Source organism: Delphinus delphis, chromosome 3 (genome assembly GCF_949987515.2).
Source record: "Delphinus delphis chromosome 3, mDelDel1.2, whole genome shotgun sequence".
Lineage (NCBI taxonomy): Eukaryota > Metazoa > Chordata > Mammalia > Artiodactyla > Delphinidae > Delphinus > Delphinus delphis.
The window spans coordinates 3,118,014-3,142,315 of NC_082685.1; the positions used below are offsets into that span (position 1 = coordinate 3,118,014).

General features: G+C 62.4%; 3 protein-coding genes across 5 annotated transcripts in view; 2 read left to right on the forward strand and 1 right to left on the reverse strand.

Moving 5' to 3' along the window:
• Positions 1-8,895, forward strand: part of DOT1L (DOT1 like histone lysine methyltransferase) — a 55,418-nt gene extending 46,523 nt beyond the window's left edge. Inside the window, exons 24-29 of the mRNA XM_060007338.1 lie at positions 599-1,176; positions 1,260-1,465; positions 3,952-4,016; positions 4,401-5,330; positions 6,041-6,656; positions 8,125-8,895. Of these exons, the coding sequence (XP_059863321.1) occupies positions 599-1,176; positions 1,260-1,465; positions 3,952-4,016; positions 4,401-5,330; positions 6,041-6,621 (2,360 nt within the window). The 3' untranslated portion in view covers positions 6,622-6,656; positions 8,125-8,895. The remainder of the gene's footprint in view (positions 1-598; positions 1,177-1,259; positions 1,466-3,951; positions 4,017-4,400; positions 5,331-6,040; positions 6,657-8,124) is intronic.
• A 1,738-nt stretch (positions 8,896-10,633) lies between these two features.
• PLEKHJ1 (pleckstrin homology domain containing J1) lies at positions 10,634-13,426 on the reverse strand. Of its 3 annotated transcripts, none has more exons than XM_060007340.1 (6): positions 13,293-13,426; positions 13,126-13,193; positions 12,893-12,959; positions 11,900-11,990; positions 11,741-11,804; positions 10,634-11,651 (listed from the first exon to the last, which is right to left on the reverse strand). In XM_060007340.1, exons 1-6 carry the CDS (start codon positions 13,384-13,386, stop codon positions 11,586-11,588), a joined length of 450 nt encoding a protein of 149 aa, XP_059863323.1. In that variant the 5' UTR covers positions 13,387-13,426; the 3' UTR covers positions 10,634-11,585. The 3 variants fall into 3 exon arrangements, with proteins under 3 accessions (XP_059863323.1, XP_059863324.1, XP_059863325.1); XM_060007341.1 differs by having other exon boundaries at positions 11,895-11,990; XM_060007342.1 differs by having other exon boundaries at positions 11,881-11,990.
• Positions 13,427-13,910: 484 nt separating this feature from the next.
• Positions 13,911-24,276, forward strand: SF3A2 (splicing factor 3a subunit 2). Its single transcript, XM_060007339.1, has 9 exons — positions 13,911-14,043; positions 18,608-18,772; positions 20,292-20,363; positions 21,105-21,151; positions 21,351-21,460; positions 22,446-22,495; positions 22,576-22,716; positions 23,194-23,262; positions 23,349-24,276. Exons 2-9 carry the CDS (start codon positions 18,647-18,649, stop codon positions 24,126-24,128), a joined length of 1,395 nt encoding a protein of 464 aa, XP_059863322.1. The 5' UTR covers positions 13,911-14,043; positions 18,608-18,646; the 3' UTR covers positions 24,129-24,276.
• The last annotated feature ends 26 nt before the right edge of the window (positions 24,277-24,302 follow it).

A 24,302-nucleotide genomic window follows, 5' to 3' on the forward strand; every position in this document is an offset into this window, starting at 1 on the left:
CTGCTCATCTCAGCTGGCTGTGTTCGGCCTGGGCCCATGCCAGTCCTCTGGGCGATGGCGTCCTCATCCAACCGCGTTCCAGCCGGTTCTGCTCCTCCTCAGAGAGCTTCGAGTGAGGCTTCCGGGCGGGGCCCTGCGACCTAGAGGGTGCCTGTCACCACTGCCCAGCCATGGATCCCATCGGGGGCAGCGGGCATGTGTGGTCAGGTTGCTTGCCTGTGTCCACATGGCCTGATCTATGCCTGTTCTTCTGGGGATAAAGAGCACAGTGAGGAGGCTGCTGTTGGGACAGGCGTCCCGCCTCTGGCGCTGCTGCTCTCGCGTGGGGAGGGCGTCACCGCTGGTGGTGCCCGGGGTCCACCGGCTTGTGCGTGAGCTCCAGGGCCCAACCAACCCAGGCTCAGAAGTGGGAAGAGCACACAAGTGACGGCCCAGGGGTCCCCACTTGTCCTCACCTGAACCTGGTTCCGTGGTGCCGTCTCAAGGTGCTGGGCACTGAGCATGCGGAGAGCTGAGCTTCCTTGCGCTCTGCCGGGTTCGGCCAGGTGGGCATCCTTTCCCGGACGAGCTCCCCTGAGAAAGCGTGTCCTTCCTACAGGCTTTGCCTACGCCGGCTCAGTGGCCATCAGTGGGGCCCTGGCAGGCAGCCCGGCACCACTCGTCTCTGGAGCCGAGCCCCCCGCCCTGGACGAGTCCTCCAGCTCCGGAAGCCTCTTTGCCACTGTGGGGTCCCGCAGCTCCACCCCTCAGCACCCCCCCCTGCTGGCGCAGCCCCGCAACTGCGGCTCGGCCTCGCCCGCCCCCCAGCTCTGCGCCAGTCCCCGGCTCGGCGCCCAGGGCCCGCTCCCCGACACCAGCAAAGGAGACCTGCCCTCTGAGGCCGGCTTCTCGGATCCCGAGAGTGAAGCCAAGAGAAGGATCGTCTTCACCATCTCGGCCGGCTCTAGCAGCGCCAAGCAGTCACCTTCCAGCAAGCACAGCCCTCTGTCCTCGGGCGCCCGCGGTGACGGCGGCCAGAGCCACGGGCAGGACAGCCGCAAGAGGGGCAGGAGGAAGCGGGCAGCGGCGGGGACCCCCGGCTTCAGCTCGGGCGTGTCCCCCAAGCGCCGGGCCCTGCCGTCCGTCGCCGGCCTCTTCACCCAGTCTTCAGGGTCCCCCCTGAACCTCAACTCCATGGTGAGGCTGGGAGTGGCGTTGGGGGCGGTAGGTCCAGGGCGCTCCAGGGGCCTGCTGACGGGCTTGTGCGTCTGACCCCTCAGGTCAGCAACATCAACCAGCCCTTGGAAATCACGGCCATCTCGTCCCCCGAGAGCTCCCTGAAGAGCTCGCCTGTCCCTTACCAGGACAACGACCAGCCGCCCGTGCTCAAGAAGGAGAAGCCCCTGAGCCAGACCAACGGGGCCCACTATTCCCCGCTGACCTCGGATGAGGAGCAGGGCTCTGAGGACGAGCCCAGCAGTGCCAGGCGAGTGGGGCCGACGGGGCAGGTCCCTGTGGCCAGGACGCGGGGCAGGCAGCTTCCCACCTGCTGCTGGGTGGTGGGCACAGGGTCCCGACCTCACTTGGGGCACTTCCTGGAGCAGACAGGCCCCTTCCTGGATCGTTCACTTTAACTGTGTAAGAAACAGCCCGTGAAGGGCCCAGGGCATCTGAGAGCCTCTCGCCACGTGCGTGTGGGGCAGGGCTGACCCCTGAGTCTGTAGCTCCCGGGGCGGCGGCGCGAGGCGGGTGTTTCTTGGTGGCAGAGAGAAGGGGAGGGCGGCCGCCACAGCGCAGAGCCAAGAGGCAGGCGTGCAGGCTCCCATCAGTGCCTGGTGTCCACTCAGCTGACGGTGAAGAGTGCTTTCTTCCTGGTTTTTTTTTTTCAATAACAGCTTTATTAGGTATAATTCATATACCACACTGCGCGCTTGAAACGTGCGACCCAGTGGTCTTTGACGTATTCGTGGGGTTGTGCAGCCATCACCACTGTCAGTTTTAGAACATTTTCATCACCACAGAAAGAACCCCTGTACCCTTAAACACTTGACTCCCCAGCCCCTCCCCCAGTCCCTGGCCCCCACAATCTACTTCCTGTCTCTGTGGATCTGACTCCTCTAGGGACCCCGTGAGTGGGATCAGGCAGCGTGTGTCCTGTGTCTGGTTTATTTCACTGAGCATCCTGTCCTCAGGTTCATCCGTGGTGTAGCAGGTGTCAGAACCTCCTTCCTTTCTGTGTGTATATATCACGTTTTGTTTATCCACCGTGTGTCCGTGGACGCTTGGGTTGCTTCGTTTTCAGCTGTTGTGAATCGTGCTGCTATGAACGTCCCTGTACTACATGTGTTTTTACTTGAAAATGTGTTTGCAATTTACCCAGTACTCAGGCGTGGAATTGCTGGATCTCATGTGGCGAGTCTGGGTTTAACGTTTTGAGGAACCACCAGACTTTTCCACGGCAGCTGCCCCATCTCACATTGCTGCCAAGCATGCACAAGGGTGCCAGTTTCTCCACATCCTCACCGGCACTTGTTATTTTCTGGGTTTGTTTTTAGTACGGTAGCTATTTCTGTGAGGGTGTGGTGGTGTCGCCATGGTTTTGACCTCATCTCCCTCGCAGTCGACGACACTCAGCATCATCTGTTCCTCAGACAGATGTCTGTTCAGGTCCCGGCCCCACTCTTGAGTCGGGTTGTCTTGTGCTGCTGTTGTTATGTCATGAGAGTTCTTTAGACGTCTACGTACCGGATCCCTTGTCAGGTACGGGATCTGCAGCTGTGTTCTCCCGTCCTGTGGGTGGTGTGTTCACTCCATTGCTGGTGTCCTTTGAGGCATAAGAGTGTTCAGTGTTGACAAGATCCCGTGTGTTGTGTATCTGTGTTTTCTTTATTATTATTTTTCTTTAAAATTAATTTATTTTTGGCTGCGTTGGGTCTCTGTTGCTGCGTGAGGGCTTTCTCTAGTTGCGGCGAGCGGGGGCTACTCTTCGTTGAGGTGCAAGGGCTTCTCATTGCAGTGGCTTCTCCTGTTGCGGAGCAGGGTCCCTAGGCGCGCGGGCTTCAGTAGTTGTGACATGCAGGCTCACTAGTTGTGGCGCACGGGCTTAGCTGTTCCACGGCCTGTGGGATCTTCCCAGACCAGGCTCGAACCCGTGTCCCCTGCATCAGCAGGCGGATTCTTACCCACTGCGCCACCATGGAAGTCCCTTTCTTTAATTTTATTTAATTCTTAATTTATTTATTTTGGTCGCTCTGGGTCTTAGTTGTGGCATGTTTAGTTGCGGCATGTGGGATCTTTAGTTGCGGCATGCAGACTTTTAGTTGCGGCATGCATGTGGGATCGAGTTCCCCCACCAGGGATCGAACCCGGGCCCCCTGCACTAGGGGCACGGAGTCTTACCCGCTGGACCGCCGGGGGACGTCCCTGTGTTTTCTTCAGTTGCCTGTGTTTTCAGTGTCTTGTTGACTTACCCTTCCACATACGAAAAGTACATTATACAAGTTCTGGATTCTTTGGCGAGTTCTGTGTCTCTGGAGGTCATAGTTCTTCGGGACGGTCCACAAAAATCCTGACACATGAAGCACACACTGCTCTGTACTTCGGTACAGCTATGGGTACAGCTTGCTGGGGAGTTAACGTGCTAGGTGCTGCGCATCTGCCTCTGTGGACGACGCGGTCTCCTAGAGCTTGAGAGCACGTTAAGCATGGAGACAGTTCTGTCTGGGACTCGCGGCTGTCTTTGCGTGTTGGGAAACGGCATCCCTGCTCCTCCGCCGGGGCCTGGCTCTCACCACAGCCGTCATCGTGCCGGCACAGGTGCCACCGCACGGGCATGGGGGCGCCCGGGGGCCCTGACAGCGGGTCATGCATTGCCGGCTTACTGACCCCGCTGGGCAATTCGGTGTAAACGTATAGCGCTCTGGTGTGCCCGTGGATTGCAAACATTTATCATCTCTTTTTTTTTCCTAATAGAATTGAGAGAAAAATTGCAACCATCTCCTTAGAAAGCAAATCTCCTCCGAAAACCTTGGAAAATGGTGAGTTTGGTGCTCCCGATGCCTGAGTCCTTGGTGCCCGGCCTCTGAGGAGCCACACGGGGCTTCCAGAGTGGTCCCTGGGTGGTGTGGGTGCCGCCCGGCCTCCTGGCCCCTTTCCCTGTGGACATGGCGGGCGCTCTGGGTGCTGCCTGGGTAGATGGGGCACATGTGGTGCTCTGTGCTGACACGCCGGCCCTCCCGCACAAGCAGCCCTGCTCCCTGAGTTTCTCCCACGGCCCCACCCTCGCCAGGTCTGCCCCGTCCTCCGCCATGGGGGCTTGTCTTGGGGGCAGGGGTCATTCCGAGCCGGCGGTGGTCTGGTCCCCGTAGCTTCCGCTCTGCCCCACCCAGCCCAGGCCTCATAGCCGCTGCCTCTCCTGGCAGGGGGCGGCCTGGCGGGAAGGAAGGTGCCAGCCAGCGAGCCGGTCAACAGCAGCAAGTGGAAGTCCACCTTCTCGCCCATCTCCGACCTCGGCCTGGCCAAGGCAGCTGACAGCCCGCTGCAGGCCGCCTCCGCTCTGAGCCACAACTCCCTGTTCGCTTTCCGGCCCGGCCTGGAGGAACCTGGCGCGGCTGATGCCAAGCTGGCTGCCCACCCCAGGAAGAGCTTCCCAGGCGCGCTGCCAGGGGCAGGCGGGCTGAGCCCCAGCAGCCATCCCGCCAGCAGCTTCGCCCTGGGCGGGGGCCTGGCGGCCGACCTCAGTTTACACAGCTTCAGCGATGGTGCTTCTCTCTCCCACAAGGCCCCCGAGGCGGCCGGCCTGGGCACCCCCCTGAGCTTTCCCGGCCCGCGGGGCAAGGAGGGTGGCGCCGCAGACCCCGGCCCCTTCGTGAACAAGAGACAGCTGGACGGACTGGCCCCGAAGGGCGAGGGGGGCCCACCTGTGTGCGGGCCCGCGGACAAGGCCTCAGCGACGCACGGCAAGGCGGGCAAGGGCCGTGACCGCGAGCCCGACGTCAAGAACGGCCACAACCTCTTCATGGCCGCTGCTGCTGCTGCCGCCGCCGCCGCTGCCACCCCCCCCGGGGGCCTCCTCAGCGGCCCGGGCCTTGCCCCGGCGGCGTCCTCGGCAGGGGGCACGGCCCCGTCCGCCCAGACCCACCGCCCCTTCCTGGGCGCCTTCGCCCCCGGCCCGCAGTTCGCACTGGGCCCCATGTCCCTGCAGGCCAACCTGGGTCCGTCTGTGCTGCAGTCCCTGTTCAGCTCCGTGCCCGCCGCCGGCCTGGTGCACGTCTCAACCGCCGCCACCAGACTGACCAACTCGCACGCCATGGGCAGCTTCTCCTCCGGGGTGGCCGGCGGTGCAGTCGGAGGTAGGCAGCGCCCTCTGGCCGTGCGGGACCCGCTGGGGGATGGGCCGCGGGCCGCATGCTCTCACCGGCGCCCTCCGGGACCGCTGGGTTTAACCACCGCTGTTTGCAGGTTCCCTTCCAGGGCCCCCTGAGGGGGGAGAGGCTGTGCCCGCGTATCCCCTTGGGTCCACTTTGCACCCGTCACCTCGTTCCTTTTCGCGAAACGCAGACGTGACTGTCGTGTGGGCAGAGCGCTCAGGCGTGAGTCGGCCTGTGCCACGCTCTCTGGTCTGACGGCGTCCCTCTCGCTCTCAGGGGAGCTGGCGCCAGACGGAGCTCTCTCCTTCCTCCCCGCGGAGGTCACCTGTCAGGCCTGACGCAGCCCGGGCTCTGGGCAGCCTTGGGGCCGGCGCTGGGGAAGAGCCAAGGGCCGCGGCGCCCGCCAAATGCACCGTGGCGCGTGCGGGGTGGAGAGGAGCGCAGGGAGCCACAGCCGGCCCCTCACCGGGCACGGGCGCCGGGGCTGGGCTGGGGAGGGGAGGGGAGGGGAGCCGTCCTGCAGGTTATCCCAGCGCCTGCGCTCCCGCTGCCTGCGCTTCACCCTCACCTGTGCCGCTCGCACGCGGAGCTGGAGCTGCAGCCGCCGTCGGCTTCCCCTTCTCCGCGCGCCTTCCTTGGCTTGGCTGGTGATGCCCGCCTGTTGAAGCTGGGTTTTTCTCTCCTGTTTGCAGGTGCCTTTAACCACGCGGTGCCTCCCGCCTCCGCTCATCCGTTTGGAGCCAGTTTCGGCAGTGGGGCTGCATGTCGCAGCGCCACGCTGAGCCTAACCCCGCTGCAGGCGGTGGCCAGCACCCCGGCCTCTTCCTTTCAGGCCCCGCCCCCTGCGGAGCCGAGGCCGCCCCCGCCCCCTCCGCACCTGGGCCGGCCCCCTCCGGGGCCGCCCGCCCTCCACGCCCCGCCCCCTCCTAACGCCGCCTTGCCTCCGCCCCCCGCGCTGCTCCCGGCTAACTCTGAGCCCGTGCTCCTGCAGAACCTCGCGTCCCTCCCAGCTAACCAAGCTTTCTTACCTGCCTCCTCTGCTGCCTCTGTGCCGCCTGCTAACGCCTCTCTGTCCATCAAGCTCGCCTCACTTCCGCACAAGGTGTCCCGCCCCTCCTTCACGGTGCACCACCCGCCCCTGCCCGGGCTGGCCCTCGCCCAGGCCGCGCCCGTGATCCCGCAGGCCAGCTCCACGGGGCCGCCCGCCGTGTGGGTTTCCCTTGGCATGCCACCTCCGTATGCCGCGCGCCTTGCGGGGGTTAAGCCGCGATAAAGACCTTGCTTAGCTAGCAGTTCGTATTCTGTAAGGTAAGGCTAGAGCTCGACCAGGCGGCCCATACGAGAACCTGAACTGACCTTCCTTTGCAGAAAACAGGCGGGCCCGCGGGGCTCCGTGGAGGGGCCCGGGGGCCAAGGTTGCTCTCCTGCGGCCGGGAGGTGCGAAGGCGAAGAGCCAGGGAGGCAAGGGAACCCGGGCGGCGAGAGCAGAGAGAGGGAGGGTGTGGCTGGCCCCGCCCCCTCCGCCGCTGCCGGTGGACCCTCCCCCCAGGTCGCCCAGGGAGGGGGCCAGGAGGAGTCAGTCAGTCAGGGTTGGCGTCCTGGCCGGGTGGAGCCTAGCTGGAGCTTGCCGCCGCCCTAGGCTTGGCGTCTGCAGCAGCCTGGGACCTGGGCAGCCCCGGCGTGGGGTCATGGGGGCAGCTCAGGATCCCAGCTTTGCCTTTGTGTGCGCTCTTGGGCCTCTCAGCCCGTTTCCATAAACGCGCCTTATGAGGGTTTGGGGAGAGCTCAACGCGTTTAAGGCACCTGGTACACGGCAGGCCTTCTGGACGTGGGGGTCGCGTTTGTTGGGCTCCTTAGCTAGAGGGCCTGCCTGCAGGGGCCGATGGGCAGCAGGGTGAGTGTGGCGCCAGCCCCACAGGCAGGAACGCCGGGCCGGTGGCGGGGCTCTGTAGCTGTGGCCGAGGCCCGGCTCCTCCGGCCTCCGAGGCGCACGGGCTGCCTTTCAGACCGTCCGTGTGGGGGTCAGCGGAGACAAGCGTAGGAAGGGCCCGCTTTCGGGAGCTGGAGGGGGCAGGCGTCTGCGAGGCCTCCAGGGAGGGTCCTGGGCCCCGGTGCAGCTGGCCTGGCCACTGCTGGTGCCATGTCCACATCCCCTTGGGGCCAGGACTGGAGCGGGGGTCCTGCCTGCCGTCCTTGGCTGTCTGTCGTGTTTTTAAGTGGAAACAGATGGGAGGCCGCTGGAGTCTGACGGCCTCCTGGTTAGGGTGCAGGTCAGTGGACAGCCCTACCCGAGGCCTGGGGATGGGCTGTGCCTCGGTTGTTGGAAAAGCGCAGAAGGTAGGGCGGCTCAGCCTGCAGTGGCCTCGCGCCGTCAGAGGAGCTTGGAGAGGGCAGACGTGCACTGGGAGGTCGGGGACCAGGCCCACAGTGGACGCTGCCTGCCTGCCGTCCTGGCCGCGCCGGCCTCACTCCTGGGGCATGCAGGCTTGTCCTGGAGCGCTGCCCGGCGTGGGGACCGGGGAGGGTCTCCTGGGGAGGAGGGGAGGCCAGGACCCAGCCAGCGACCCACACGCACTGGAAGGGCCTGGGGACAGGACCTCCTGCCTCTGACAGGGCCCAGAGGCTTGGCTCAGGGTGCTGCCACCACCTCGTCTGCCGTCTGTCGTCCGTCCGTCCGTTCGTAGGTGGCTCTGGCGCCCTGGCCTGGGGGTGCGACGGGCTCGTCTGGGCGCGAGGCTAACGCTATGCTGCCTTTCCTCCCGCGCCGTGTCCGCAGGTAACTAGGATTTCTACCTCAACCGCGAGACTATGCAAGGATGGGGCGGGCTGGCGGCGCGGGGCCCCCCGCAGGACGGCGAGGACGGATGGAGGCCAGAGGACAGGCTCTACTGTGAATCAGCGCCGCGCACAGCTGCGGAGACGGCGCGCTGGGGCCTGGCTCCAGCCTGTACTGTCGATAGTCTTAGATAAAGTATTTATCGTTTTTTAAAAAGTATAAACAATTTTGACTTATTTTATTTCACCGAAGTCGTGAAGGCAACCTATCGAGAGATGTAGATACTATATTATATGAGAGAATATATGTAAAGACATCGCCGAAGGACCGGCCCACCGCGGAGACGCTGGCAGCCGGCCCGGTGCTATCTCGTCGCCAGGCTCGCGCCTCCACGTGCTCTTGGTGCTGACTCTCGAGGTTGACCACGCCAACGCCAGGTCCTAGCGCCTGGCGTGTTCATTCCCGCCGCTCTTCCCATACCAAAGGCGGCGTCTCCGGTGGAGGCCCGCCCCGCCCCGCCATCACTGTGAACGGCCTCGGCTCAGCCCTCGGGATGGCGCCTTTGGCATCGGAACGGCAGTCCTGCGCGGCAAGGCTGCGGTGGCGGAGCCTCGAGGAGGGGACCCGTTCTCAGTGGTGCTTGTGAGGAGGGTCTGGTACCCGACTCTGCTGCCTGCCTGGCTGGCTCACTCGTGTGACAGGTGCATTTACTTTTGTACGTCTCTGCTCGCCCTGGGCTCACGCCGCAGCCCCACCCCCCCCCGCAGGGTCGGCTCCTGTGGTGGCCGGGGACGCAGGCGGGTTAGTTGTGGGTGCCTGCTTTGTCTACAAGGGAGTCACGCTGACAGGTGACAGTATTTTATAGAGAGATGATGAAAATTTATAAATTTCATAGACGGACTTCATTTATTTTTAGACTGTATGACGAATACACAGTAAACTAAAGAGAAAAGGAGGAAAGGAAAGTGAGGGGAAACCCTCCCGCCTGTTCAAGTGCACAGCGGCACTGGCCCAGGGCCCTCCTGCCCACCCTGCTGAGGTGACACCTGCTTCACCCGAGCGGCCACGGTGGTGCTTGGGAAGGGATGCGCTTGGGGTGGCCGGGCAGGAGGGCTGCTCCCTGAGGCTCCGAGGTGGCCGGTAGGGTTCTCGGTCCCTCGAGCACAGCACCTGTGACTGGTCCTGGGTCCCTGGGTGGGGCAATGTTGTCTGTGTGCCTCCCGAGAAGCTCTCGGTCCCCCGAAAGGGCCAACATCGGCCAAAGGTGGGCGCCCCGGCGAGGGCTGAGCGTGGGCAGTCGGAGCCCCATCCTCAGGTGTTTGCCACCCAGGCGGCACCCGTCAAGGAGCGCGGGAGGGTGGGCCTCTGTGTGGTGGCCTAACGTGAGCCTTCCCCGGCCTGGCCGACTCCACATACCCTTCAGAGGTGGACGCCACGGGTCCTCTGCCTGCCCTTGAGTGGGGTCGGTGTGGTGGCCGAGGCCCGGCCCCGCTTCCTGACCCCCGGGACGCAGGCCACAAGGGTCAGAGCGGGCCAGTGCGCTGCCTGCAGCCACCTCTACACTGTGTGGGGCAGCAATCAGGCTAGAGACGGAGCCTTCCTCCTGTGACCGCCCGCCCTGCCCCCCTTCCCCCCAGGTCGGTGCTCCCAGTGCACGACGGTGCTGTCCTGACCCCCGGCCCCCGGCCTCTCCAAGAGGCTCCCCTCCCCGTGTCAGGAACACAGGGCTCCCGAGAAAGCTACGGCGCTGCCAGCGGAGCCCCCATCTGAACAAAGGACACTGTACACAAACACTGCGTCACTTCGGGAGGACCACCGCGCCGCGTCTGTCCTCTGCACGCACGCGCAGGCACCAGGGGACGGACGACCCGCGCAGGGCCTGCCCCACAGCGGGGCCCAGCTCGGCCTCTCCACACCCACCCTCCGGTCCCAGCCTGAGCGCCGCTGCTGACGCCAGCCACGGGAGTAGGGCGCCGGCTGGCGTGCGTGGGGAGCGGCCCTGCGGGAGCCCCACCGCTGCTGCCGACGCGGGTGCTCCAGGTCTGACGGCTGCTGTCGCTTTGCTCAGGAAAACCTAACAACTAGGACAGCCTCCAGTCAGGGGATGCGTTCTCTGTTCAGCTATGAATTGTGACCTATTTAAGAACCAGCCCCCACCCCCCCTGCCCTTATTTATCCTGCCAGCCGGCCGGTCTACAGTTAGGACTGTTTGTTCTCATTTACACATCCATCCACGCTGGCTCTCGCATCCCTGCCTTGGTTTGTAACGGAGACGGGCTTTGCTTTCTTGTTCTGGTAGCTTATGTTTCAGTTGGGGCGCTGGCTCCACCCCCTCTTCCCAAGGGAACCCCACTGCACTGCGTTTCCACCTGTAGACGCTGTAATAAAATACCTGTTTTCACTTGAACCTGGTCTGGTGGCAGTGTTTCTTCCCGACCGTGACATGGCAAGGTCCTGGAGCGCAAAGAGGGTCCCGGGCCGTGATAGCCATCCCCAGTTGGGGAGGACGGTCACTCCCAGCGGAAGCCCCACCTGCTCCGGAAGGCAGGCCCTGTGACCACAGCAGACAGTGAGCTCCACCTCAGGGAGGCCCAGCCCCTCCTTCAGGGCCAACACCTAACTAGGTCAGGCCCACCCAGGGTGGGCCTCCTCCTTGACTAACTGAAACCGACTGCTTGGGTACTTTTCACACCACCAACAAAACCCTTCCCGAAGTCCCGCCTGCACTCGGAGGGAGGCCTGTGAGCCCCAGAGGCCCTGTGGGCTGGGCCCCAGCCTCCCCACCTTTCCTGGCTCTGGGTTCTAGGCCTCCTCTCCTCTGTTCCTACTGGGCACTTAAACCTTGAACCTGGGCAGGGCTTCACTTCCCTCAGGACCCCGCTGTGACTCTGCGGGACCGGCAGCCTGCGGAGGACAGAGGTCCCTCTCTGCATTCACTGCACCGCCGTCCCGTGTGAAAAAGAGGTACCTTTATTTGAACAGAACAAACTGGCCACCCGAAAGGCGCACCTTCCAGCTCTGCCCAGAGGCGTCCGGGCCGGGGCCTGCCCCTTCAGCAGGAGAATTCACAGCAGCCCCAGCATGGGCCCACGCCCTTCACAGCATCACCTAATGTTGTACATTCAGCCTGCACGGGGCAGGAGAGTTGCACCAGCCTCAGGCACCTGCCAGGCCTGGATGGACGCACCCAAGGGGCTGGGCACAGCTCCTGGGAGGGGACACCTGTCCCCTGGCAGCAGCATGTGGCACTGAGGTGCCACAGTCCAGTGGGTCCCAGTGCATCCAGAAGGGGCTTGCTGGATTGTTTCTTCAAAAAGGCAGCCCCTGCGGATCCTGGGGCTTTTAAAATCTGTAAACCAAGACACCTCCCACGACAAATCCAGGCTTGGCCAAGAAACCGGGGACCCAGGGAGGGTTCATCCAGCCCCCAGCAGGAAAGCTGAGGAGCCCCACACCCAGACTCATGCCTTCAGGCCGCTCAGCTGGAACCTGGCCTCCTCTGATATGCCGAACTGCTCCAGGGGATCCTGTGTGGGTGGACGATGGTGGGGGGGGGGGGACGGCATGAGCCTAGGCCCAGAAGACCCCCAACTCCCACCCCTGCACCCACGCGCACCTTGCCAGTCATCTTCTGGATCTCATTCCGGTAGAAGATGAGGCTCCTCCGCATGAACTCGTAACTAGGGAGGAGGGTGGTGTGAGTCCACAGGGCCTGCCCCACCCCTGCCCCAGGCCCCCAAGGCGGCCGCACCCCACCTGGCTCGACGCACCCCACCTGGCTCGACGCAGAGCAGCCATCCACTCCTGACACTGCTCCTCACTGCAACACTCAAAGTGATACTTTCTCTCTGGGTCCTCTAGAAAGCCTGCGGAAGGAGTAGCCCCCATCTGTCCCCGCTCGCTCCCACCTCCCCCCCACCCAGCCCTCAACTTCCTCTTGCCATTGTCCACGACTGTCCCCTTTCCAGCCCCGGCCCGCCTGGGCCCACTGCTTCCCACCAGCTGGGCGTCGGTTGAACTGTGTCCCCCAAAAGATGTATGTTCGAGTTTTAAAAAACATGAGACATTTCCCAGGACTATGAATCTATCCGGATGTGGAATCACTGCAGGTCTAAGTAGTTACAAGCAGTTGAGCTGAAGTCACGCTGCACTAGGGTGAGCCTCTAATCCAACAGGACTGGTGTTCTTAAGAAAATGAAACCTGGACACTACCACACAAGGGAGAAGATCCCATGAAAAGGAAGGCAGAGATGGAGTGAAAACGGTCGCCAGCGACCCCCCAGAAGCCAGGAGAGAGATCATGGGGGCAGATTCTCCTTCAGAAGGAACCAGCCATGCCAACACTCTTGATGTCACACTTCTTGCCCCCCAAAACTGGGAGAAGTAATTTTCTGCTGTTTAAGCCCCCTAGTCTGTGGCACTCTTGCAGCCTCCCCAGAAGACTAGTTAGTAGCTCCGTCTTCGCCTGCAGACCCCACCCTCTCAAGACGACCCAGGAGAATCCTCCCAGTCCCCCAGCACAGGGCCCTGATCCCAGGAGAAATGAAACAATTACAGCGAAGCATCCACCCCGAGAGGGCAGCGCTCCCCAGCAAGACAAGGGCGGCCTCTGGGGTAGTGCGCTCGGCCTGGGTCCCCACCCAGAGGAGCCAGCGCGAGTGGGGCTGCCCGGGACACTGGACTCAGCCTCTGGGGACTCAGGCGGGGCCGCGCCGGGGTGGAGCGGGGCGGGACGGGGTCAAGTAGCCTCGCCCCAGGCCGCACTCACTGATGGAGAAGCCGCTGGGCTCTTCCTGAGTGATTCTGCAGTGCTCCAGCAGCAGGGCTCCGACGGGCTAGGGGCAGACAGGGGCATGGGGGCGGGCACCGGGAACCTGCCCCCGCCCCGCCCCCGACTCCACACCCCGCCCCCCAACTGCGGCCGCCCCCCCCAACTCCGGACCCCGACCCCGACCCCGACCCCAACCCCAAACCCCGACCCCGCCCTCCCCGCCGCCTTACCTCCGCCTCGTCCGTCCGGAAGTAGAAGAGGAAGTTGACCACCAGCTTCACCAGCCGCCGTTTCACCACTGCGGGAACAAGGCGGGCTCGCGCGCGTTCCGCGGCTGCCCACCCCCGCCCCCCGGCCGCCCTGCCGCCCGGCCGCTCCGGCGCCTCGGGCCGCTCACCGCTGCCCTTCTTGGGGCCCCGCATGCCCAGCTCAGCTGCCATCTCGGCCGGCTGCCGGGACAGCGCCTGCAGCTCCTTCTCGTTATAGCGCATGGCGCCGCTGGGACCCAGAACGCGGAGCGCTGGGCCGCGCCCTCCGGGCCGCCGTCCTCACTCGCGCCGCTGCCGGCGCCAAAAGAGTCCCACGGCGTCGTCCCGGAAGCGCGGCCGGAGCTACCACGCCTGCGCGCTCCCGGGCCGCTCAGCCTGTCCTACACCGGCGAGTGGCAGAAGCGTCCCGGGGGCCGCCGGGGCCGAGAAGAGCCCTCGTGGGGCGCACAGAGCAGTAGGCAAGATGGACGGTTGTCACGTAACCAAGCAACAAGGTGGACCCGGGGTGGAAACGATAAAGCACCCCCACGACCTATAGCGCCCAGTACTCAAGGGAACAGGCGGACGGGAGTGGGAGACGAGAAGCAACTCTCTATCCCGCGAGAACTGGCTCCGCGCGAGTTTGGCCGACGATAAGGACAGTGAGAGCCGGTGCGCACGCGCGCTTCGGCTTCCGGCCTGCACTCCTGCTGCCCGCAGTCCTCCAGCCTCCGAAGCGTCTAGCCCGCGCCGCTGGGCGGGCCGGGCATGCGCACACGGAAGAACCCCGCCCCGCTTGCCCTCGGAAGTGCTTCCTTAGCCCGCGGCGCGCTTGTGCAGAACGAAGTCGGCGCGGCGGCAGAGGTGGTGGCCGAACAGGCGACGGCGGTGCGGCCGCGGGTGAGAGTTAAGAGCCGCGCGGGGCTAGGGCGGCGACCGCGAGGGGCTCCCTGGAGGGGAGTAGGCGAGGAGCGCCTCGGCAGGGGCGCGGGCTGGGGGCGGGCGCCGGCTCCGCGCCCGCGCCCGGCGCTGGGCAGGCCCGACCCCCACACCCTCGCCCGCTAGGAGCTCCGGCTGCAAAGGCCCATTGGGTCGGGTCGGGTCGTGGTCCGGGGCGCCTTCCCTGCGCCCGAGGACTCGTCCGTTGGCTTGCTGGCTCTGTGGTCCGGGACTCACCTGGATAGGGGTGACGGCGGCCCCAGTTCCAGGCCCACCGAGTGGAAAGGAAGGTCCGGAGGCGGAGCGCCCGGCACCGCGCCCGAGGCCACCAGAGCCCGTTAGCTGGGCCCGTTTCGCAAGCGAAGACCCGAGGTTAAGTGACTTCCCCGCCTGTCAGTCTAGGTTTCTTATACCATTCTTCTTCCTGCCCCCCAAAGCTCATTAACTTCTTCATCTTTCCTATTCGCCTGATTTTCTTTGCTTGTTGTTAAACCTTTGTACTCAAAGCGTTTTCACCTCACACGCCTAGCGGTTGTATTTTCCTACAGGTTGAAACAAATGGATGTCTTTTTTCCTTTCCCCCGTGGAAACTTCCCTCTCAAAGCTGTCATCCTCCTGCTCCGGTCGGGACTGGAGCCCCACCTTGCAGCTGAGTAGCTGTCCTAGAACCTGTTGTCCGGGCTCCCCTGGGCTGGCTTGTTTTCAGTGTGACCATCTACTCTCCTTTCTTTCTTCCATCAGAGCTCATCAGGTAGCTTTTGAAGAAGTCGACTCATTTTTTTTTTTTTTTTTTTTTTTTGCGATACGCGGGCCTCTCGCTGTTGTGGCCTCTCCCGTTGCGGAGCGGACGCGCAGGCTCAGCGGCCATGGCTCACGGGCCCAGCCGCTCCGCGGCATGTGGGATCTTCCCGGACCGGGGCACGAACCCGCGTCCCCTGCATCGGCAGGCGGACTCTCAACCACTGCGCCACCAGGGAAGCCCTCGACTCATTTTTTTATATTGAGCTCTCGGTTAGCTGAAAACGGCTTTATTTATCCTCACAGGCAGAAGGGTGGGTGTAAAGTTCCAGATCAAAAGCCCCCGGTGGGAGCTGTGAAAGCATTGCCCGTCTTAGGAGTTCCCTGCTGTCCTGAAGGGTCTCGTCCCGTTCTGGTTTCCGACCTCTTGTTTCTGATTTTCTTTCTGTCTAGTAGAAACTTTAGGTTTTCATTAGTGCTGTGAAATTTAATGGTTTCTTCGTTTGAGAGTGGTTTTTTTTGGTTTTGTCTGAAAATTAGGTTCTTTCAGTTCTGGGGTATTTTCTTTTATTTCATAGGTTATTCCTTTGATGATATTCTCCACGTTTGTTCTTTTTAATTGTTATTTTATGTGGGTCTATAGTTGATTTACGACATCGTGTTAGTTTCAGGCGTACAGTAAAGTGATTTATACACATACATGTGTCCGCTCTTTTTCAGGTTCTTTTCACATATAGGTCATTGCAGAGCATTGAGCACAGTTCCCTGTGTTATGCAGGAGGTCCGTATTGATTATCTTTTTTTTGAATAAAGTTATTTATTTTATTTATTTTTGGATTTGTCAGGTCTTTGTTGCTGCGCACGGGCTTTCTCTACTTGCGGCGAGCAGGGGCTACTCTTCGTTGCGGTGCGCGGGCTTCTTGTCGTGGCAGCTTCTGTTGTTGCGGAGCACGGGCTCTAGGTGCGCAGGCTTCAGTAGTTGTGGCGTACGGGCTTAGCTGCTCCGCAGCATGTGGGATATTCCTGGTCCAGGGCTCGAACCCGTGTCCCCTGCATTGGCAGGTGGATTCTTAACCACTGCGCCACCAGGGAAGCCCTGGTTATCTATTTTAAATATAGTAGTGTGCCCACGTTTCGTTCTGTTTTCAGTTCGTGATTTCTAGATTCTTGCTTTGCCTGTTATTATTTTGCTATTATTGTTGTTATTGTTGTTCATTTTCCTGTTCTCCATTATGAAAGCCTTCTTTAACTCTTACATTCAAGCGCTCGTATTCATTGTTTTGTCAGGTTCATCACGTATTTACTTTTAAAGGTTTATTTTTTTTTTTAACTTTATTTGTTTATTTATTTAGGCTGCACTGGGTCTTAGTTGTGGCATGCGGACTCTTAGTTGCAGCATGTGGGATCTAGTTCCCCGACCAGGGATGGAACCCAGGCCCCCTGCATTGGGAGCGTGGAGTCTTACCCACTGGACCACCAGGGAAGTCTCAGGGTTCGTCTGGTTTTAATTCACCATGCTCACCTTTGGCATCTATTCTAGTTTCACGATGTGGTAACGTCTCCTGTCATCCGGGAGGACGTTAACACCTTCTATTGATGTTTCCACCAGGTTTCTTTTTTCTCTGATACACACGTTTCTTTGCGTCTGTTTATGTTAAGTTACCAGTCTGCATGGAGAGTAGTGCTTCTCATCTAGCGAGCTCAGTGGGCCTGGCAGAGTGCTGGGGTTTGGGGAGTGTGGGGGGCCCCCAACTGTCAGTGTCTGAGAATACTGTCTCTGGTGCTCTCTTCCCAGAAAAGACTCCTGATCTCCCCTGGGCTGGGAGCACCAGCTGGGTCTCCTGCCTGCTGGACACAGACCAGGGGAAGGGGTGTTGCCTGCTGCTTAACGGGTGGGTTTTTTGTTGTTTTTTTTTTTTTTTTTTTTTTTTTTTTTGGCTGCATCAGGTCTTCGTTGCTGCGCGGGCTTTCTTTAGTTGCGGCGAGCGGGGGCTACTCTTCGTTGTGGCGCGTGGGCTTCTCATTGCGGTGGCTTCTCCTGTTGTGGAGCAGGGGCTCTGGGTACGCGGGCTTCAGTAGTTGTGGCTCGCGGGCTCTAGAACGCAGGCTCAGTAGTTGTGGTGCATGGGTTTAGTTGCTCTGTGGCATGTGGGATCTTCCCAGACCAGGGCTCGAACCCATGTCCCCTGCATTGGCCGGCGGATTCTTAACCACTGCGCCACCGGGGAAGCCCTAGCAGATGGGTTTTGATGGACCTGCCCCCTTTTCTCTCTGGCCTCATCTCAGTCTCTGATAGCTACTGGCACTCACTGTAACGTGGTGAGTGATTAAGTACTTGCTTGCGTTTGGGTTTCCTGAGCCAGTCGGATCCTCTCCACAGGTGCTCTCACGACACCTGTGGCCCGTACTCCCGGCTAGGACAAGAGCTTGTTCTGGCTGCTTGAGGAGAAACTGGGCTCCCCCCAAACTGACTGGAACTCTTGGCTCTGGTAGTGTTTTGCCTTTACCAGTTGGCGGCTCTGGGTGGACTTGGCGTGAAATAAAAAGTCTAGTCCTGGGATTCTGCAGCCTCACCACGTGTGAGGTTTTTGTAAACTCATCAGGTCACACTGCCGGTCGGTGGCACAGCTGGCTGGTGCCTGGACTGTTAGTTTCCTGTGGTCGGTGCAGCAAACCACCACCGACTTAGTGGCTTAAACGACCTAAGTTCATGATGCAGCTCTGGAGGTCAGGAGTTCATTGTGAGTCTCACTGAGCTTTATTTCTTCTGGAGCCTCCAGGGGAGCATCGGTTCCACCTTTTCCAGCTTCTAGAGGCGCCGCATCCCTGGCTCGCGGCCCGTCCTCCATCCTCACAGCCGGCAGCGCAGCATCTCCCGTCTCTCTCTGCCTCTGACCCCCCTGCCTCCCTCCTATAAGGACCCTGTGATGACACTAGGCCCCTTGGGGAATCCAGGGTCCTCCCCTTCTCAGGGGCCGTAACTTAACCCCACCTGCAAGGTCTCCTCTGCCCCGTGAGGTGACACGTCCAGGAACCCTTGAGATTGAGATGGGGCCATCTTTGGCAGGGGTCATAGTCACTCCTGGGCCCCATCCCTGTGAATTTACCCCAACAGAGACAAGATGCCAGGGGCCTGGGGCCAACATTGACCAGTGGGAAAGGGAGTGTAAGATGAGAGAGGTTCCTGGAGGTTGGGTCTGAGCTGAGCCTGAAGGAGGGTGGGAAACAGTGGCTGGGCTGGAAGAGACATCAAGGGCTCGGGAGAGCCTTCCTCAGCCGCGAACGAGCCGTGAACATCTTGTGCGTTAGGCAGTGGCGGGGGGATAGGTTGGTAGATGTGTTCCTTGTTTCCAGCAAATGTACAGCTGAGCCGGAGAAGCAGAATTTAGGCTGAGAGAAATAAGTGTAAGACAATCAGAAAGGGAATTCAGAGGAGGGAGTGAACAGCATGGGCTTGGGTGGTCTGGGGAGGCTTCTTGGAGGAGGTGAGACTAATTAGTGAGACCTTGGTCTCATTTTGCCCTTTGCCATTTCGGGTCCTTGGGCCTTTGCACTCCTCAGGCTGGGGGGACTTCCTCAGTCCACCCACCAGGTCACCTGGAGATGCCCTGTTTCTCCTTCTTCCTCATTTCCATGTGCCTGGCCCATAGTGGACCCTCGGCCACTGGAAGAGACTTGGTAAAGCGTGGGCATGAGGCTGAGAGCTGCGAGAGCTCTGGGGGATGAGGCTGAACCAGGAGGGCGAGGCCTCCCGCGCAGCCTCACAGCCGCCCCTTGGCCTCCACAGGTTTCCTCTCTGGTCTGGTAGAGCCCCAAGGTCCTCACCATGGACTTCCAGCATCGCCCCGGAGGCAAGACCGGGAGTGGGGGCGTGGCCTCCTCCTCTGAGAGCAACCGGGACCGTAGGGAGCGCCTCCGGCAGCTGGCCCTGGAAACCATCGACATCAACAAGGTACACGTGCCCTCCCGCCGCCTGTGCCCACCCTGCACCAGGGAGCTTCACCTGGAGTGGCAGCTCTCAGTGTCCACCAGAGGCCGGCTGCTGTTCGTAGCCCCACGTTTGAAGGGTCTGTTAGCACAGGAAGCTATACTTAGCCAGAGGTGTGGGGAGTCGCCAGTGGTGGGGGCCCTGATGGCACCACGGGCAGCGAAAGACAGCAGCTTATCCGTACAGAGCTGTAGGGAGACAGGCCTCTGCCTCGGCCCTGGGGATACGTATGTGGGTCCCCCTGGGCGCTGTGGGGTGTGCAGCAGCATCCCTGCCCTGCCCCCGCGCCAGATGCCAGGAGCTCCCCAGTCACAGTGGCCACAGATGTCCCCATATGTCGCTCAGTATCCCTTGGGGGGCGGAATCACCTCCGGTGAGACCCCAGGGATAGGGATTCCACTGACCCCAGGAGACTGGGTTCCATGACCACCTGACCTCTGTGGTCCTGGGATGCTGTACACATTTCAGTCCACACCTGAGTGGGAGGGAGAGGAGGTGATACAGATGATGGGGGCCCCCCTGGTTTACACCAGCTGAGCATCGGGGATTTATCCTGGTGTCCAGCGTGAGCAGGGAGCAGACTCAAGGTTTTCGCGAATAACTGACTAAGGGTTTCTCAGCTTGGAGGTGCGGCCCGGTCATTCCCTGGGGCGTGGGGGCCATCACGGGCGCTGTTGGGTGTGGAGCAGCACCCTCACCTCCACACTTGATGCCAGGAGCCCCCAACTCGTGACAACGACTGACGTCCCCAGACATTGCCCAGTGGACCCTGGAGGCAGAGTTGCCCTCGATGTGCCCCTTGGTGTTCAGTGTATAGGTCCTCTTAGACTTTGAAACGCTCTGAGGTGTGTCGAGCCCGCACCGTGTGCCGGACGCTCCCAAAGCCCCTCAGAGGCCTGGCCTGGGAGGTCAGTTCTGTTACTCTTCCCATTTTCCAGATGAGGAAACAGAGTTGAGGGTGGGATTGTCATCGCCAATGACGACACGGTCTCTGGGCGGTGGAGTTGGGACCTGAACCCCTGCTGTCTGCTCTGCGCCTCTTGAGTGGTCACCAGTTGGCCCTGGAGCCCCTGCCCCACTCACGGGATGTGCAGAGACGGGGTCTCCTAGGGCCTCGGGTTGGCCCGCTTGCTTCTCTGCCCGCGTCAGGCTGTGCTGCGGCACGAGGAGGGCTGGCCTGGTCGGCGCCATGGAGATGCGTGAGCAGCGGTGCTGTTTCGGCTCTGCCTCCTGGACCCCGGGCTGCCGAGGACGTGGGGCCGGGGCTCCCGGAGGACCCTTCCCCGAGCTTGCTGCAGGGGCGTGTGGTCAGCCCCAGCCCCACCCAGTGGGCTCTGCGGTGCTGCCTGGGGGGCTCCTGCTTGTCCTCTGCGCCCCCTCCCCCGCCGCGAGCGTTTGCCCTGAAGAGAGTGGTGTTCTCTCAGCGCCCGTGCGGGGTCCCCAGGGCCCCTCCCACCGCATAACAAGCGTGCTTCCTCCGCAGGACCCCTACTTCATGAAGAACCATCTGGGCTCCTACGAGTGCAAGCTGTGCCTGACGCTGCACAACAACGAGGTGTGGCCCCGCCCCTGCCCCACCCCCCACCCCGCCCCACCTGTGCTGCTGTGGACTTGGCGAGTTCTTCAGTACCGGTGGCACCGTTGCCACAGATGTGTATCTGGGAACGTGGGGACACCCTGGGACGTTCCACGTCAGGGCCGGGGTCGTGAAGTCTAGCCGGTGTGGCTCTAGTTTGCGCCTTTGAAGCAGGCGAGAGTCTGATGCTCCCTGACGCTGGGCCCCTCTCCTGGCACGAGTAGGTCCCTTTGTCCCTTTTCTCGTGTGGAGGACGTGCTTTGTTTCTGGTGGTTGCCAGCCCCGGTCGGCAGCACTGAATTGAACAGCCCGATATGGGAGGGTCTCCCCGCGGCATTGGGGCTGCTCATCCTCCGGGGAGGACCGTCCTGGGCATGCTGTCCCCGGGGGTCAGAAACCGCCCCCACCACCGGCCCCCGTTGAGAACCACTGATTCGCGTGTCTCATCCCTGGGGCATCGTGGAGATGGAATCACGGGACATGATCACTCCTGGGTTTCCCCACCACTTCCAAGCAGTGTCCACAGCCCACACTGCACCCCAGCAGCTGCAAGACTGCCCGCGTCGCACCCTCCGGAGGCCCGCCTCACCCCCGGCTTTTGGGGGTCTCGTTCCCCTGTGTGCAGACCCACTAGCGCTCGTCTACTCAGCAGCGATCGGGTGCCTATCGGCACCTCCCCGCTCGCTTTGTCCTGAGCTGTGCATCCCTCTCCCGTTCTAGGGGAGTTACCTCGCGCACACCCAAGGGAAAAAGCATCAGACCAACTTGTGAGTACCTCGCGCCCCTTCCCATGCCCGGCGCTCACCCCCACCAGAGCTGTCACCTCACTTGACCCCCGTCCCCCCTGACCTCGAAGCTCCAAGGTTGGCTGGGGCAGGGCGGGGGGGTGGCACTCCTGGCACCTGGGCCTATGGCCTTGGCGGCCTGTATGGAGGGGCCTCAGCCCCATGTCCGTCCCACCTGCAGGGCCCGGCGAGCAGCCAAGGAGGCCAAGGAGGCCCCCGCCCAGCCGGCGCCAGAGAAGGTCAAGGTGGAGGTGAAGAAGTTCGTGAAGATCGGCCGCCCGGGCTACAAAGGTAAGGATGCTCTGTGGCCTTGGCGGGCAGCCCCACACCCATCCACACCCACACCCACACCCACACCCACACCCACACCATCCGCCTCTGGGGAGTGGCTTCCTGTCAGAGGGCTTTCTTCCCTGGGGGCTGGGACCGCCTTCCCACCGTGAACTTTCACACACATGCCGGAGGAGGAGCAGTGTCGTTATTCTTTACGCTCCTAGCAAAGGTGGGTGAGCTTGTGGGACGTGAGCGCGAGCCCTGGTGTGGCTCTCTCCTCTGACCACGGAACTGGGTGCTGGCTCTTCTTCACCTGAGGAGAAAGGAAGGGGAGGGGGAGGGTCTGTGCGTGCAGCAGCGCCTGTGTCACCTGGTTCGGAAAGCCAGTCAGGCGGCCCAGCTGGAGCACAGGGGATACAGGAGACCGTGTGCCAGGGGCGGGGGGGGGGGGGGGGAAGGCAGGCCACCTGGTAGGCGTCCTGCTAAGGTGGGGACATCCTGCGTGTGGGTGGCGTTTCGGGGCGTGGCGTGCAAAGGCCCTGGAGTGGGCCTGCTTGGTGAGCCAGGACAGGGATGGCACTGTTTCCCTGGGGAGGCCACCACAGGCTTTCTGGCCAGTCCAGGCCATCTGGCGTCTTCCTGGGTGTAGCGGGGAGACACTGAGCACCCGTGTGGAAAGCAGCCCAAAGCCGCAGAGCTCTGGCAGTGGGCACCCTCTCCCAGAAGTGGGGGCACAGTCTTGACCCTCACACTCGATGCTCCCCAGGTGGGGGGGCAGGCAGTGGGGAGGTCTCCCTCCCACCCCCACCCCCACCCGTGTGATCTGGGGCAGATGGCACCCGGGGTGCAGCCCTCCCAGCCCTGGATGGTGCCCGTCCAGCTGCGGATGGCTCTTGTGCTTCCCCAGCCAGGTGACCACCCCCAGGCCTGCTCTCCCGTTTGTGGGTAGTGTTAGGCCAGCCCCAGGGCCCCTTAGCTGGTCCTGACACCTCCTGTGTTGCAGTGACCAAGCAGAGGGACACGGAGATGGGTCAGCAGAGCCTCCTCTTCCAGGTGAGCAAAGGCTAGGGACCCAGTTCTGAGGGAAGGGGCTCCCTGAGAGGCGGTGCTGCCACCTGGCCGTGTCCCCACAGATCGACTACCCCGAGATTGCCGAGGGCATCATGCCCCGCCACCGCTTCATGTCCGCCTACGAGCAGAGGATCGAGCCTCCGGACCGGCGCTGGCAGTACCTGCTCATGGCCGCCGAGCCCTACGAGACCATTGCCTTCAAGGTAGCGCACTGGACCCCCGAGAGGTGGGGAGCCAGCCGAGGAGTTTGCTCCGTCCGGGCAGCTGGCCTCCAGCCCACTCCAGGATGCCCCTTCCTGCCAGGGCCAGGGGTATCCCTCTGGGCCCTTGCCTCTTGAGAGGGTGGCAAAGGACAAGGCAGCGCGAGGGCCGGGGGCTGGGCATCGAGGTGGGTGTCCGCCCAGAAGCAGAGACCCCTTACATGGCCCCAGCAGTAAGGTGTCCCTGCTGCTGGCTGTTCATGGATTCCATGACCGGATCTGGTCCCCAGATGGACGTTAATGGCATAGCGTAGATCACGGCTTTCTCGGGCTTGCAGGTTTGCTGAGTGGTGGAGCAAGGACATCAGTCGACTCTGTTACCCCTAAGCTAGACCCTGTCCCCTCACAGAAGGGCCTCCTCAGCTAGGCCATCTCGTGGTCCTGAAGGCCCGTCTCTGCCCCCTGCTCCACCCCACGCAGGTGCCAAGCAGGGAGATTGACAAGGCTGAAGGCAAGTTTTGGACTCACTGGAACCGGGAAACTAAGCAGGTGAGTCACTGCAGGTCCAGGCAGTTGCCGAACCTTCTCCCAGCCCGAGGCCCAGGGGCCACGCTCAGCCTCTCCTTTCTGTCCAGTTTTTCCTCCAGTTCCACTTTAAGATGGAGAAGCCACCGGCCCCGCCGAGCCTCCCTGCAGGGCCTCCTGGGGTGAAGCGGCCCCCACCCCCGCTGATGAATGGTTTGCCCCCTCGGCCACCACTGCCCGAGTCATTGCCCCCGCCCCCGCCAGGAGGCCTGCCCCTGCCCCCCATGCCGCCCAGTGGGCCTGCGTCCTCGGGGCCTCCGGGCCCTCCTCAGCTGCCCCCACCGGCTCCCGGTGTCCACCCCCCTGCACCAGTGGTCCACCCCCCAGCATCTGGAGTGCACCCCCCAGCTCCTGGGGTCCACCCACCGGCACCAGTGGTCCACCCACCAGCATCTGGGGTCCACCCCCCTGCTCCGGGGGTCCATCCCCCAGCCCCAGGGGTCCACCCTCCAGCACCAGGGGTCCACCCTCCAGCCCCCGGGGTCCATCCTCCCCCATCTGCTGGGGTTCACCCCCAGGCCCCAGGGGTGCACCCACCAGCTCCTGCAGTTCACCCCCAGGCCCCGGGGGTCCATCCTCCAGCTCCCGGGGTCCACCCCCCAGCCCCAGGGATCCACCCCCAGCCTCCTGGGGTCCACCCCCCACCTCCTGGGGTCCACCCATCAGCTCCTGGGGTCCATCCTCCAGCTCCTGGGGTCCATCCCCAGCCTCCTGGAGTTCACCCCTCAAATCCCGGGGTGCATCCCCCAACTCCCATGCCTCCGATGCTGAGGCCCCCGCTGCCCTCCGAAGGCCCTGGGAACATTCCTCCCCCTCCCCCCACCAACTGAAAAGCCACCCCTGTCCCAGCAAGTCTGGCCTTGTTTTCCTGTGTTCCCCCCCGCAGAGTGAAGTTGAGTTTTTTGTACAGGGCTGGGCCGTGTTCCCAGAGCCCATTAAAGAGTCTCTGCTAACCTTGGAGCGCACTGCTGTGTGGGCTGGCCGGCGGGCGGGTGGGCGGGAAG